This window comes from Marmota marmota, unplaced genomic scaffold, assembly GCF_001458135.2.
Source record: "Marmota marmota marmota unplaced genomic scaffold, marMar, whole genome shotgun sequence".
Lineage (NCBI taxonomy): Eukaryota > Metazoa > Chordata > Mammalia > Rodentia > Sciuridae > Marmota > Marmota marmota.
Window position 1 is genome coordinate 3,940,220 of NW_025999990.1, and position 12,343 is coordinate 3,952,562.

Here is a 12,343-nt window from a genome sequence, read left to right on the forward strand (position 1 = left end):
AAACTGAAGTTCAAAAGGACAATTGGAATTTTTCTTACCCCATCTAGGCCTAGTGGCACATGACTATAATCCCAGTTGCTCTGGATGTTGGGGCAGAAGGATCACAAGTTCAAGGCCAGCCTGGGCAACTTGGTGAGACCCTGTCTTAAGATAAGAAATAAAAAGGGCTAGGGATAGAACTCAGTGGTAGAGCACCCCTGGGTTCAATGCCCAGTACCAAAAAGCAAATAAATAAAATAAAATTTTATTATCCCAAATTTTTGAAGACCTAGAGTGACCTTTTCTAGGATCTGAGTTGGAAGGCACAAAGTTTTAAAAATCTGTTTTTCAAGTAATGTAACAGCCTAATCACATAATTTTTAGATATGAGCCTTTATCAATTTATTATAATTTGTGATATATCTGTATGTTTTAATTGCTTCTATTTGCATCTGGAAAAGAGATGTGGAGCTGAGGGATATACCAAAAAGTCAAGTTCAGAATTTATCATTATATTATATATATGATTAGTATATAAGATGGGACTAAGATGCTTTAGGGGCATGAATTTGTACAAAATAATCTAATATAATCCAGAGGAACTTGGAAAAGTGATCTTGTGGAAAACAAAAAAAGAGGTATATAATTTTTGTTCCCTCAGTATGCACAAGACATGTACATACACACACTTACAGCATTTTCCACATTTCACAAAGAAAAGCTGAATCTTCCATAGCAGTGGTTAGTGTTAAAAAGAATGAGTACCTGGCTAGAGATAATTCTTTCAAATTAGCAAAACAGGATGCATTACAGACTCTATTCTAATATATCCTGCTGGAAATATTGTGGAACTTACTTTGGGTACTTCCTGTAGACCTCATGAGTTTGTCAAAAACAAATGAAAAAGTCAAACTGTTATTTAGGAACCTCTGGATGTAACTATTCCCCCTGTGAACCTTACTGCTTGGGTGGCCTTATTTTGCTAGAGAAACAGGCCAGAAGAACTATGTTTAAGATGGTACATGGAAGCAATGTTTCTGACCACTCATGATTATCCATGGACTCTGGCAGGAACTGGGAGTGTTCTCCTAAGTTTCCTGGCCATACTCCAGCTTTAGTAATTACATTCTACTTACTTTTTATTTGAAGTTTCAATCAAATATATAGTCATTGGTATTATCCAGTCCATGGTAGTAGAAAACAGTATAGACTTCTTTTCCCTAATAGTAGGTGCATTAACTTCTAAATTCATCTGAAAGATGAAATTCAATGATTAAAAAATAGATATTCTGCAGGATTAGACATTTATTAGTGCCCAGGATACTTATATAAATCCATAAATATTAATCAATAATGATGATAATTTATTATGGGAAAATCACAATGGGAGACTTTATATTACAATTTGGCTGCAAGAGGAGCATTACAAGTTCAGAGCCAGCTTCAACAACAGCAGGGCACTAAGCAACTCAGTGAGACCCTATTTCTAAATAAAATACAAAATAGGGCTGGGGATGTGGCTTAGTGGTTGAGTGCCCCTGAATTTAATCCTCGGTACCAAAAAAAACTAAAACAAAACAAAAACTAAATAACTGGGTACAAAAGTCTTAGAGTTTCAAGTCAAGTTGGTTAAGTATGATTGTGTTTACTGGGATGGGCACTATGGAAAATATGAAAGAATCTTGTTAAAAAAGAAAATATTCATGAAGCAACTAGACATTAATATGACAGTGTTTAATAAACAGTGGATTGTGATATATAAATGTATAACTCATAGAAATTCAGGGCTAAGCAGATAAAGGTAGCCTGGAAAAGTATCCTAGTTTTTTCAGTTGATGGGAGTTGCACTGAATATTGAGAATAGAATCTGAAGAGAATAGGGAAGCTGGAGAAGGTATTCCTGATAAGAGAATCAACTAAACAGAAACAAACATTTTAAGATAAAAGCAGGATGGGGAAAAAGTTTGTTTTAAAGATTAAATAATAAAGTAGTACTAAGTAATAGGCTTGAAAGCAAAACTCTATGCCAAATCATCCTTCATAAGCAGAAATTAGAAGAAAGTTTTGCCAACCACTAAACTACCAAAACTTCCTTATATCAGACTTATTTCACATTGGTCTCCTGACCTACACTTCTCAGTATCATTGTGTTGTTTTTTTTTTAAAATAAATCCTGTGTCTTTCTTTTTTAAATATCTTTATTTTATTTTTATGTGGTGTTGAGGATCAAACCCAGCACCCCACGCATGCCAGGCGAGCGCGCTACCACTTGAGCCACATCCCCAGCCCTATCATTGTGTTTTTAAAATTTTTTATAGTTGTATATGGACAGAATGCCTTTATTTTATTTGTTTATTTTTATGTGGTGCTGAGAATTGAACCCAGTGCCTCACATGTGCAAGGCAAGTGATCTGCCACTGAAATACAGCTCCAGCTCCTCACTGTATTTTTGTTTTAAAATAAAACCACCAAAATAGAATCACCTTAAAAAATAGCTAACATATATTACCAATATGCTTCCATTTCAAATACCATTTTAAGGGTTTCTATTGAATTCAATTTCACATAGACTATATTTACCCCACTTTTAAAATTCTCATTCTAATCTATCCAATATTTTCAGTGACTTGCTCAAATGGTTCTTATAGGCAGGCATTTCTGGGAGCTGCCTGAAGAAATACATGTAAGCTGAGGGTACATTCAATCATAGTTCTGCTATCTTTAAAATAGCTGAGTCAAAGACTTAAGCAAAAGAAGATGGACTGGGCAGGTGGAGTGTACATGCTGTGACCACTACCTCAGATAACTCTTCACTAGTTGCTATTGTTTCTCTATAGATGACCCAGGAAACTATCATGGTGTAAGCATAGCTTCTGAAATGCTGCCAATAATGTCTAGTTGAACATCAGCTTTACCTCCTTCATCATCCTTTGTTCAATAGGAAAGATGGGTTTTGCCCAATGTGATCTCTCCTGTTTATATTGCAAAGGGTGGGTTTCATTCTTGGGCTTCCGTTTTGTTGCTTTACCAGGAAGCCCATCTCTTCCCTAGATGGGTTAAAAAATAAATTGGAATAAAGAGCAGTAATTGAAATAAATGTCTGAGTAACTAGGTAGACGAAAGTGAGAACAAGAGCCTGTTCTTCCCAGAGAAGTAGAACACCTTCCCCTAATGACAGCAGGAGTCTGTGCAGAGGAGCAGGCAATGTTCAGTCTTTCACTTAACATTTTACAAATATTTTACACAATTTTATTTTGACACACCCATGAAAACTTCCCTCTTCTTTCTGCTCCCTCCTCATTTTTAACCATCAGCCCTTTGAGCTTTGTTAATCACAGGGTGAGGTTCACTTGGTGAAAATATGTTGTAGTAAGAGGAATTTACCTTTTGACCCTTTACTTTTCTTTGCTGGCTACTCTAATACAGTATAAAATTTCCATTGTTGTAAAGCCAGCAACCATTTTCCCCAACATTTAAGCCCACCCAGCGCTTATGGCAACAGGGGAAAAAAAAAGCCAAATTTGAGTGCAGGGATATGGTTCATCAGCGGCTTTTTGTGAAAATAATGAAGTCACACCTTTCTCATTTTCTCCAATCTGTCCTCAATCTTGGGACCACCCTTGCTATGTTGGACTTTAAATGGTTTTCTTCCTTTGCCATCATTTGACAAGTAGCTCTTGAAAGCATTGCTTCTACTATGGATGGGCTCCAGCAGTTCTAATCCATTCTTCTGATGTATCAGAGTGGGTTCTTTGACTACTGCAGAGTACCCTTTGGAAAGGGTCTATTTCTTGTACTTCTTTTGGACAAGTGAATAATGGACATCATATTCAGCTGACTTTGTAGGTAGCATTACACTGAGGTAGCATTATGTAAGGACTCGGGGTAGTGGTGGATCTACCTACAACCTACTTACACACTTGTTTGAGAAAAAATAATTGTGATATCATCATGCCTACACTTAGGTTCTCCACTGGCCCTGTAATTAAGTAAATTAAACCCCTCCTGCAAGAACTCAGTCTAACCCCAAAATTCTTCTCTAGTAATTTTTTCTAGTACATTTTTTCTATAAAATATGCTCTTGCATATTTTTAATCAAAGAATATTAAACAAAAGCATGAATGTGTCGCCTAAGAACCACCTCCTATATCCTGCTGCAATAAAAAGATAAAACAGATGGTCTGGTCAGGTTTTAAATAATTGTGAGATTCTAATTTTTGAATAAAAGAAGAAAGAAAATGTTATTTACCTGCAAGAAGGAGAAATAAATACTTTTATTAAAGAATTACTTATCCACTAAAATATTATCTTCTACTCTACTCCACTAAATGGTCTATTCTGAGAGGTTTTTATAACTATTCTTTAACTTAAAAATGAATTTTGGGTGTGGGGGTTGTAGCTCAGAGGTAGAGTGGTTGCCTGGCACATGTGAGGGTTTCTTCCTCTGCACCACATAAAAATAAATAAATAAATAAATAAAGGTATTGTGTCCAACTACAGATAAAAAAATATTTTAAAAAATGAATTTTTATTACTGAACTACATATTTAAATTTTAATGATTACTAGTGGATTTATTGCATACTCAAAAGAATGTGCAAAAACATACACTTTGCATGGGTATAGACAAGTGATTACTTCTGTAGAATATTCTGAAGCATTCACACATAGGCAAATGCCTGTTAATCACATATGTAACCATCACTATATCATGCTTTTCTAGAATTTCTTAATTTTTTAGGTAGCTTAATAAACTGAGATTGTTAGATGGAAACCACATTTTCCCTTTATCAGCAGGCTAAAGAAAGGCAATAGTGAAATTTAGGCTAAAGAAAGGAGAGGGAAGAAGTAAAAATAAAAACAAACTAAGGATATTTCCTCTTGACCATCTCTGGTGTTAGCTCAAAGGATTTGCTGGATCAAGTTCTACTGAGAATGAACCTATTCTAAATAACATTCCTGTACCTTTACTATGTTTTAGAAACAATGTTTAAACACTTAGTTTTGTAATCACCCTTAAGAAGTCCAATATTTGCAAAGACCAGAGTTGAGAGTCTGGCTATAGACATGTAATATTTGTGACTATATCTGTAAGGCTCAGGCCTGATGTATTCATTAAGTAAGAATGTGATAAAAATGTATAGTAGTCTCCCCTTTATCCACAGAGACCTCCACTGGATGCCTAAAACTGTGGATAGTATTTCCTATGATAGAGTTTAATTTATAAAGAAGGCACAATAAGAGATTCACAACAGTAACTAACAATGAAATAAACAATTGTAATATAAAGTATGTATGGGCTGGGAGTGAGTGTAGCTCAGTGGTAGAGTGATTGCCTAGTGTGTGAGGCTTGTTGGACTCCCAGTACTAAAAAAAAATAATTATATGAAAGTCATCTCTCTCAAAGTATGGTTTTTGTTTTTGAGAACACATGGTTCTTTGTTCTGTACACTATACCTGGCTTTATCATATGCCCTGTAGCACTGCCACATAATACTAAAATTATTCTGTCATTCCATGTGTTTGTGCCCCACTGCCTCTTTTGTACTTTTCTGAATGCAGGTTCTATAGAGTATCTTCTTCCAGAAGAGCCTGATTTCCTCATAATTTAAGACTTGTTATAGATAGTATACTTGCTCCTTAATCAATGTCTTTAACTCTGCTGGAGGTGTGGCAACAACTTCTTCATTGGTAGTTGTAACCTCTCCAGTAATTTTTGTACTTTTCAATACAAACTTGAAAGTCTTCAATCTATAACCATCCCTTACTTGTAGTAAATGGCTTGGTCTCATTCATTTCGGAGGATCTCTTGATTAAGTCTTCACATAGCTGACTGCATTTGAACCATATTTTATGTTCATCCTCAGATACAATGCCTTTTTCATCTTAACTAAGAACTTTGTCACACACTGTGGCCAAGTTTTGTAACTTGAAGTGCAACAGCAAAACTTGCACAAATTTCTTTTTCTTCACAGTTTTACAGATTCTGAACTCTAAGTTTTTCTTGGATGTTAGACCCTATGCTGTGTACTTCACAGATATTGTCTAATTTAATCTTCATGATTAACTATCACTTTATATTTCAAATAATGAAGACATGCACTCAGAAGGTGCACTCAGAAGATTCATTCTTCTGTAAATTGTAGCAAGCTCAGTATATGATATTTTTTCTTTCCTTATATTTAAAGTATTCATCTTTTCAATTAAAGGAAGCACTTCACTGCTGCCCTTTGGCATATTCAAATTGCCTGTAACACTACTTTTGCACTTTGGGGCCATTCAGAAAAATAAAAGTCACTTGAACAGAAGCACTTGTGTTATGGTGACAATCAATATGAAAACCAAGGTGGCTACTAAGCAGGGATGGAGTGTAGCATATACAGTGTGGATACACTGAACAAAGGGATGATTCATGTTCCTGGCAGAACTGCACAAAATAATACTCATCACAATACTCAAAATGATGTGCAATTTAAAACTTATAAATTGTTTATTTCTGGAATTTTCCATTTAATATTTTTACACTATGAAACCACAGAAAGTGAAACTGCAGATAAAGGGGAAATTACTGCAGTTTTCAGCCATTCACTATTTTGAGAATGCAGTTGATTATTTCTCTACTTCTGCTGCTATAGGATGTCAATAGCCTTGGCTTATTAAGTCAATTTTTGGATATAATTTTGTATTCTTGCCTGAGTAAAATATATCATTATATGATTAGTTTTACACATAACTGCACATTTCCTACAGATGGTTTGTGTCTTTTGACATTTGTCTTTGGAGCTTTATTCTATTAGGAAATTGCCATCTGGATAGATCCATATTTCTCAGTGCTTCAGTTTTCTCACCTTTAACATAATAGGCATGATAATAGTACTTACTTCCTGAGGTTTCTGTGAGGATTAACTAGACCATTACCTGAAAAGGGCTTAATAAATATTAGTGCTACTTTCTCTTCTTATTATCAGTCTTATTTGTTTTGTTTTGGTTTTGGTTTCCTGGGGACTTCTCAAACAAAGATGAATGAATTGCCTGTCTGCATTGTCTGTCCCCCTTAATTGTAAACAGAACTTGGCATATGCTCATAGGAAAGACTGCTAGGTATTATTACATTCTTAAAACAATAGCAGAAGATTCTTGCTACCAGAAAAAAAAATAGAGTAAGCAAAAGACGTATGTCTCAGCCTTCAATATGCATACATATAATTTTCAGATGTGGAGGGGGCAGGGAGAGTGGCACAAGTGCAGTTTTCAATGCGTATTCCCAAGTTAGAAACTAATTACAGCCTCACAGTTTAAAAAAAAGACTGAGTCTCTATACATTCTTTGTGTTTTCTGCCTATCTCCTTAAGGAATGAAAGGTCTTTCTATCCATTTATACTTCACCTCAATTTTTATTTACTTATTTATTTATTTTTAGTTTTAATTGGAAACAATACCTATATTTTATTGATTTATTTTTATGTAGTGCTGAGGATCAAAACCAGTGCCTCACACTAGCTAGGTGAGTGCTCTACCACTGAGCCACAACCCTAGCCCCTCAATTTATTTTTCATATAAATGAACTAATATATGTTATGTGTTCTCCTGAATTTATTTCTGCCAGTACTAGAAGCAGCTTATGCATACAATAAAAACAGAAGAATGCATAATATATAGGCCCTAAGGGAAAAGTCAGAAGGCCTAGCAGTTAGTTCTAGCTCTACCATTTGTAATCTGTTGATTCCTTCATTATATTACATAAGCTTTCCTTATCTGTGATAATTCTAAAAAACTTGTTTAATGAAGTATTAGACAGTATTTTGTGAGCTGTGAAGCTCTAATGGCATATAAGGTAGTAGATTTATTATTTCCAATGATTATTTTATACATTAATAAAGTAGCAGAAATTTTCTAAGGCTTTGGCTTGGATGATGGAGGAATTGTGGCATAAAGTAAAGAGTACTAGATATGAATGGGGCAAACTGAAGACTTGGATCGGGGCTTTATTCACTCCATAGAAATTATTGAATGTTTTCATTACTTGAAATATAAAGTGATAGTTAATCATGAAGATTAAATTAGACAATATATGTGAAGTACATAGCATAGGGCCTAACATCCAAGAAAAACTTAGAGTAAGAAATAGCATTAGAATAATTTTGCCGCTTACTATCTGTTCAATTTTCTATCAGTCAATTACTCTTAAGTTTGTTTCCTTATCTGACAAATATAATCGTAATTGCCATCTCATAGTTTTGTAAGTATCACTCAGCACAACACTTGGTACATACAGTGTTTATTAAAGGATAGGGGCTGTTAGTAGTAAGTAGAAGCTGTCATAGCTGCTATAGCAGCAACAGTATTAGCTTTGTGCCTGGCCCTGGTTTAACACTAGTGAAGACTGCAGATATCAATAGAAGGCATTGAATAATTTTTAGAATCAAAAGACAGTATTATCAGAGTTGTGCTTTAGAAAGGTCCCTCTGATATTCAGAAAGTGAATTGGAGTGAGGCAAGAGCAAGAAATAGAAGAACTATTAGAAAGTAGTTGCAAATTTTCATGTGGGAAATTAATATTTGAAGTAAGATTAGTGGCAGTGGAGATCAAGGAAATCCGCAGATGTGAGAGATTTAGGATGGGTCAATAAAACTTCATGACTGATTATATGAATAGTGTGAGGCTGCAGCAGCCTGTGAGCATGTTGATTTTGCTGTGAAAAGCAATAACAGGGATCAGGAATTTCTCTCTTGAGAAATTTCCCTAACTATCACTTCTTCTGGAGCTATACGTTAGAAATAACTGTATGTTATCGTCCTTCAAAAGGTATCCTAGCAGGGGCTGGGGATGTAGTTCAGTGGAAGAACTCTTGTCTAGCATGCACAAGGTCCTGGGTTCAATACCCATTACAAAAAAAAAATTAAAAACCTTAATGAATTTTTTTTCTTTTTCTGTGTTAAGGAAATTCATTCTCTTACTGCATTCATAGTGGTAAAAAGATTGTATAGGATCCTTAATTTTCACCTGAAAAACATGAATATTTTCCCCCTTTCTATGATACATACCAGGTTCAAAGATTACCACTAATAAAACTGCTCCAAAGTGTGTACAGTGTTCACTAAGACATTAAAACTAATGTCTAAAACTATCATCTCTCCAGATAAAGGACAGTGTTTCTTTATTGGGTGCTTACTGAAAGCCCTCAGCCAGATCCTAGGGTCAGGTGTGTGAGTGTGTGTATAAAGATAAAACAGAAGTGCAGTAATTTTTCAGGAGCTTATAGTATGGTAGAGATAAGAAGACATGTAAATAAATAATTATGAAACAGGCCAGTGGTGATGAGGTACACAAGAATGCTCTACATCCACTGTTACAGTACTTAACATTAGCCTTGTGTTCATGTGTCCCTCTCCCAACTATGACTCTGAGCTCCTTAAAGGTAGAGACTGTCTCATACATTTTTATCTCCTCCCCTTCTTTTATAGTTCATGTAAGAGATTAGGAAATGCATTTTGAAGGAAACATGCATAACCAGTGCTTCCAAGTATTGTGGATAAGGCCCTCACTTGACTGAGAGGAAATACAGATTTCAAGAAAGCATCCAGACATGTGGCAGTGAAAGCTGGATGACTTCAGTCAGCCACCACATTAAATAGGTGGTCCACAAAAGCACCTGGAGATAAGGCAAATAAAAGGATGTATGCCATAGAGAGAAGCATCCTTTCCTCAATATGGAAAACAAACAAACCCAATTCTGAAGAACAGTCTAATATGCTATGTTTGTAACAGATGAACAGGGAAATTCCAAAGATTTTCTGTGCAATAAACCTTCACCTGTGACCTGTATTCTTAGCAGTCACATGATAACTGTAGTTGATCTACACCAGCCCCAACTAGCTTCACAGAGACAAGTCTTGTGGTCTATTAATAACATAAAAATTCTTTTTAGAAGACTACACCCAGCAAATAGGAAATCAAGAACTCTACATTCCAAAAATTAACAGAATCTTATCTCAGCTCAATGAGGCTGGGGATAGGGAGGAATGGAGAAAATAACCTATCACTAAGCAAAGAAGAAAATAAGTTAGCCAAGAAAAGCAAACATTGGATTTATCTCTTAAAGACCTTAGGGAAAAACTAAAAAAGTACTTTTGCTTAAACAGCTTTTAAGGAATTTCATTTCTGAGAGATTTTTGCCTAGAATCAGTGGGTATACATATTGTAAAATATACACATTTACTTCAAGAAAGACTTTCCTCAAATTCTCCTGTCTCTAATCTATTGCTATTCATTAATATTTATTTTATTTCTAGTGTACTCCAAAATGTGGTCCAGGATTCAAGCATCGGATTGTTCTGTGTAAGAGCAGTGACCTTTCTAAAACATTCCCAGCTGCACAATGTCCAGAGGAAAGCAAACCTCCTGTCCGCATCCGCTGCAGTTTGGGCCGCTGCCCTCCTCCTCGCTGGGTGACAGGAGACTGGGGCCAGGTAAGGCAGTTGGAGTATGGGCTCCTGCTGAAGCAGCACCTTGAGACACAAACCCAAGATCCTTGTTTTAGTCATTAAAAACACTTGAGAGATGAGTAGCAACACAGTAATCAAAGTATGAGCCAAGTGCAGTGGTACATGCCAACAATCCCAGTGACCCAAAGCATCAAGTTGAACATGAGAAATACATCCAATTGTATCTTTCAATTAACTTTGTTTAATTAAAAAATACCAAGTTGCTATATTTGGATAGAATGAAAATTAAGTATTGTTCTTCTAAATATCAGAGAGAAAATTTATTGTTAAATTAAAACATGATATCATAGAAAGTAAATTTCTTAGCCAGTCAATTCCTTTATCCTATGGTATCATAATTGGCCTTATAGCTAGTTATCTTCTAATATCTGAGACTCAAATGAATCATAATAGCATAAAACTATATCAGTATGCTTTTGTTTGTGCTCTGAGTCTGCCCTCAGTTATTAAAAATAGCATTTTAGGACTGTGGATATAGCTCAGTGGTAGAGCACTTGCCTAGCATGTGTAAAACCCTGGGTTTGATCCCAGTTTCACAGTAGTAGTTCTGAAAATTCTTCTCCAAATTCCACATTACTGGAGCACAGCAGTACCTATACACTTTTTTATTTCAATTGAGAAAAGGTAAAGATTTTTAGTACCCATTAAGGTAACTAATGACACTTATTCTGTGCTCAGCCCTAAGGGAAAAAACATGATTGGAAAATAAATAAAACTTTGCATATCTGTAGAGATATTTGGTTTAATTTACGAAATGCTCAGATGGAATGCATCTGATGAGTTTAAACATTATATGCAATTTAGTGTTAAAATATGTTTCACTGTAGGTGCATGAAAGCTTCACAATACCTAATTGATATTAAATAATCTTTGTAGACATGTACTCATGATTTTTATTTTAAATTAGGTAGGCATTTCCTTCTTTATATATTTTTTGTTGTAATGCATGGTTGTACAAAGGACATTTGAAAGTTTTCTCTGCTCTACTGATCTTCCTTGGCTTATCAAGAGATTTCCCCTTCACCTTTCTTTTATTTTTCCCTCACTAGCTTCCACATATGAGAGAAAATATGACCGTTTACTTTCTGAATTTGGCTTGTTTCACTTAATAGTATGTTCTCAAGTTCCATCCATTTTCCTACAAATGACATAATTTCATTCTTCTTTATGACTGAATAAAACTCTGTAGTACATATTTATCACTTTTAATCATCCATTCATCCATTGATAGACACCTAGACTGGTTCCATAGTTTGGCTATTGTGAATTGTGCTTCTATAAGCATGGGTGTATATGTATCACTACAGTATAATGATTTTAATCCTTTAGGATCAATGCCAAGAGTGGTATAGCTGAGTCAAATGGTGGTTCCATGCCTAGTCTTTTAAGGAACTTCCATACTGATTCCTTAGTGATTGTATTGATTTACAATCCCACCAACAGTATAAAAAGAAAAAAAAAGAGTTCTTTTTTTTCTCCACATCCTCTCCAGCATTTATTGTTGATGATATTTTTTCTTTCTTTCTTTTTCTTTCTTTTTTTTTTGTACCATAGATTTAACTCAGGAGCACTTAACCACTGAACCACATCCCCAGCCCTTTTGTGTGTGTGTGTGTATTTTATTTAGAGACAGGGTCTAAATAAAGGTTGAGGCCCTAAGCAACTGAGGCTGGCTTTGAACTCATGATCCTCCTGTCTCAGCCTCCCAAGCTTCTGGGATTGATGGTATTCTCAATGGCTGCCATTCTAACTGGAGTAAGATGAAATATCAGTGTGGTTTTTTTATATATATATAAAAGGATTGAACGCAGTGCCTCATACTTGTGAGATAAGCACTCCACAACTGAGCTACAGCCCCA

General features: G+C 35.2%; 1 protein-coding gene across 1 annotated transcript in view; it reads left to right on the forward strand.

The window, feature by feature from the left end:
• The window catches only part of Adamts6 (ADAM metallopeptidase with thrombospondin type 1 motif 6), a 284,670-nt gene that overhangs the window by 257,720 nt on the left and 14,607 nt on the right, over window positions 1-12,343 (forward strand). Inside the window, exon 23 of the mRNA XM_048806580.1 lies at window positions 10,272-10,448. Within this exon, the coding sequence (XP_048662537.1) occupies window positions 10,272-10,448 (177 nt within the window). The remainder of the gene's footprint in view (window positions 1-10,271; window positions 10,449-12,343) is intronic.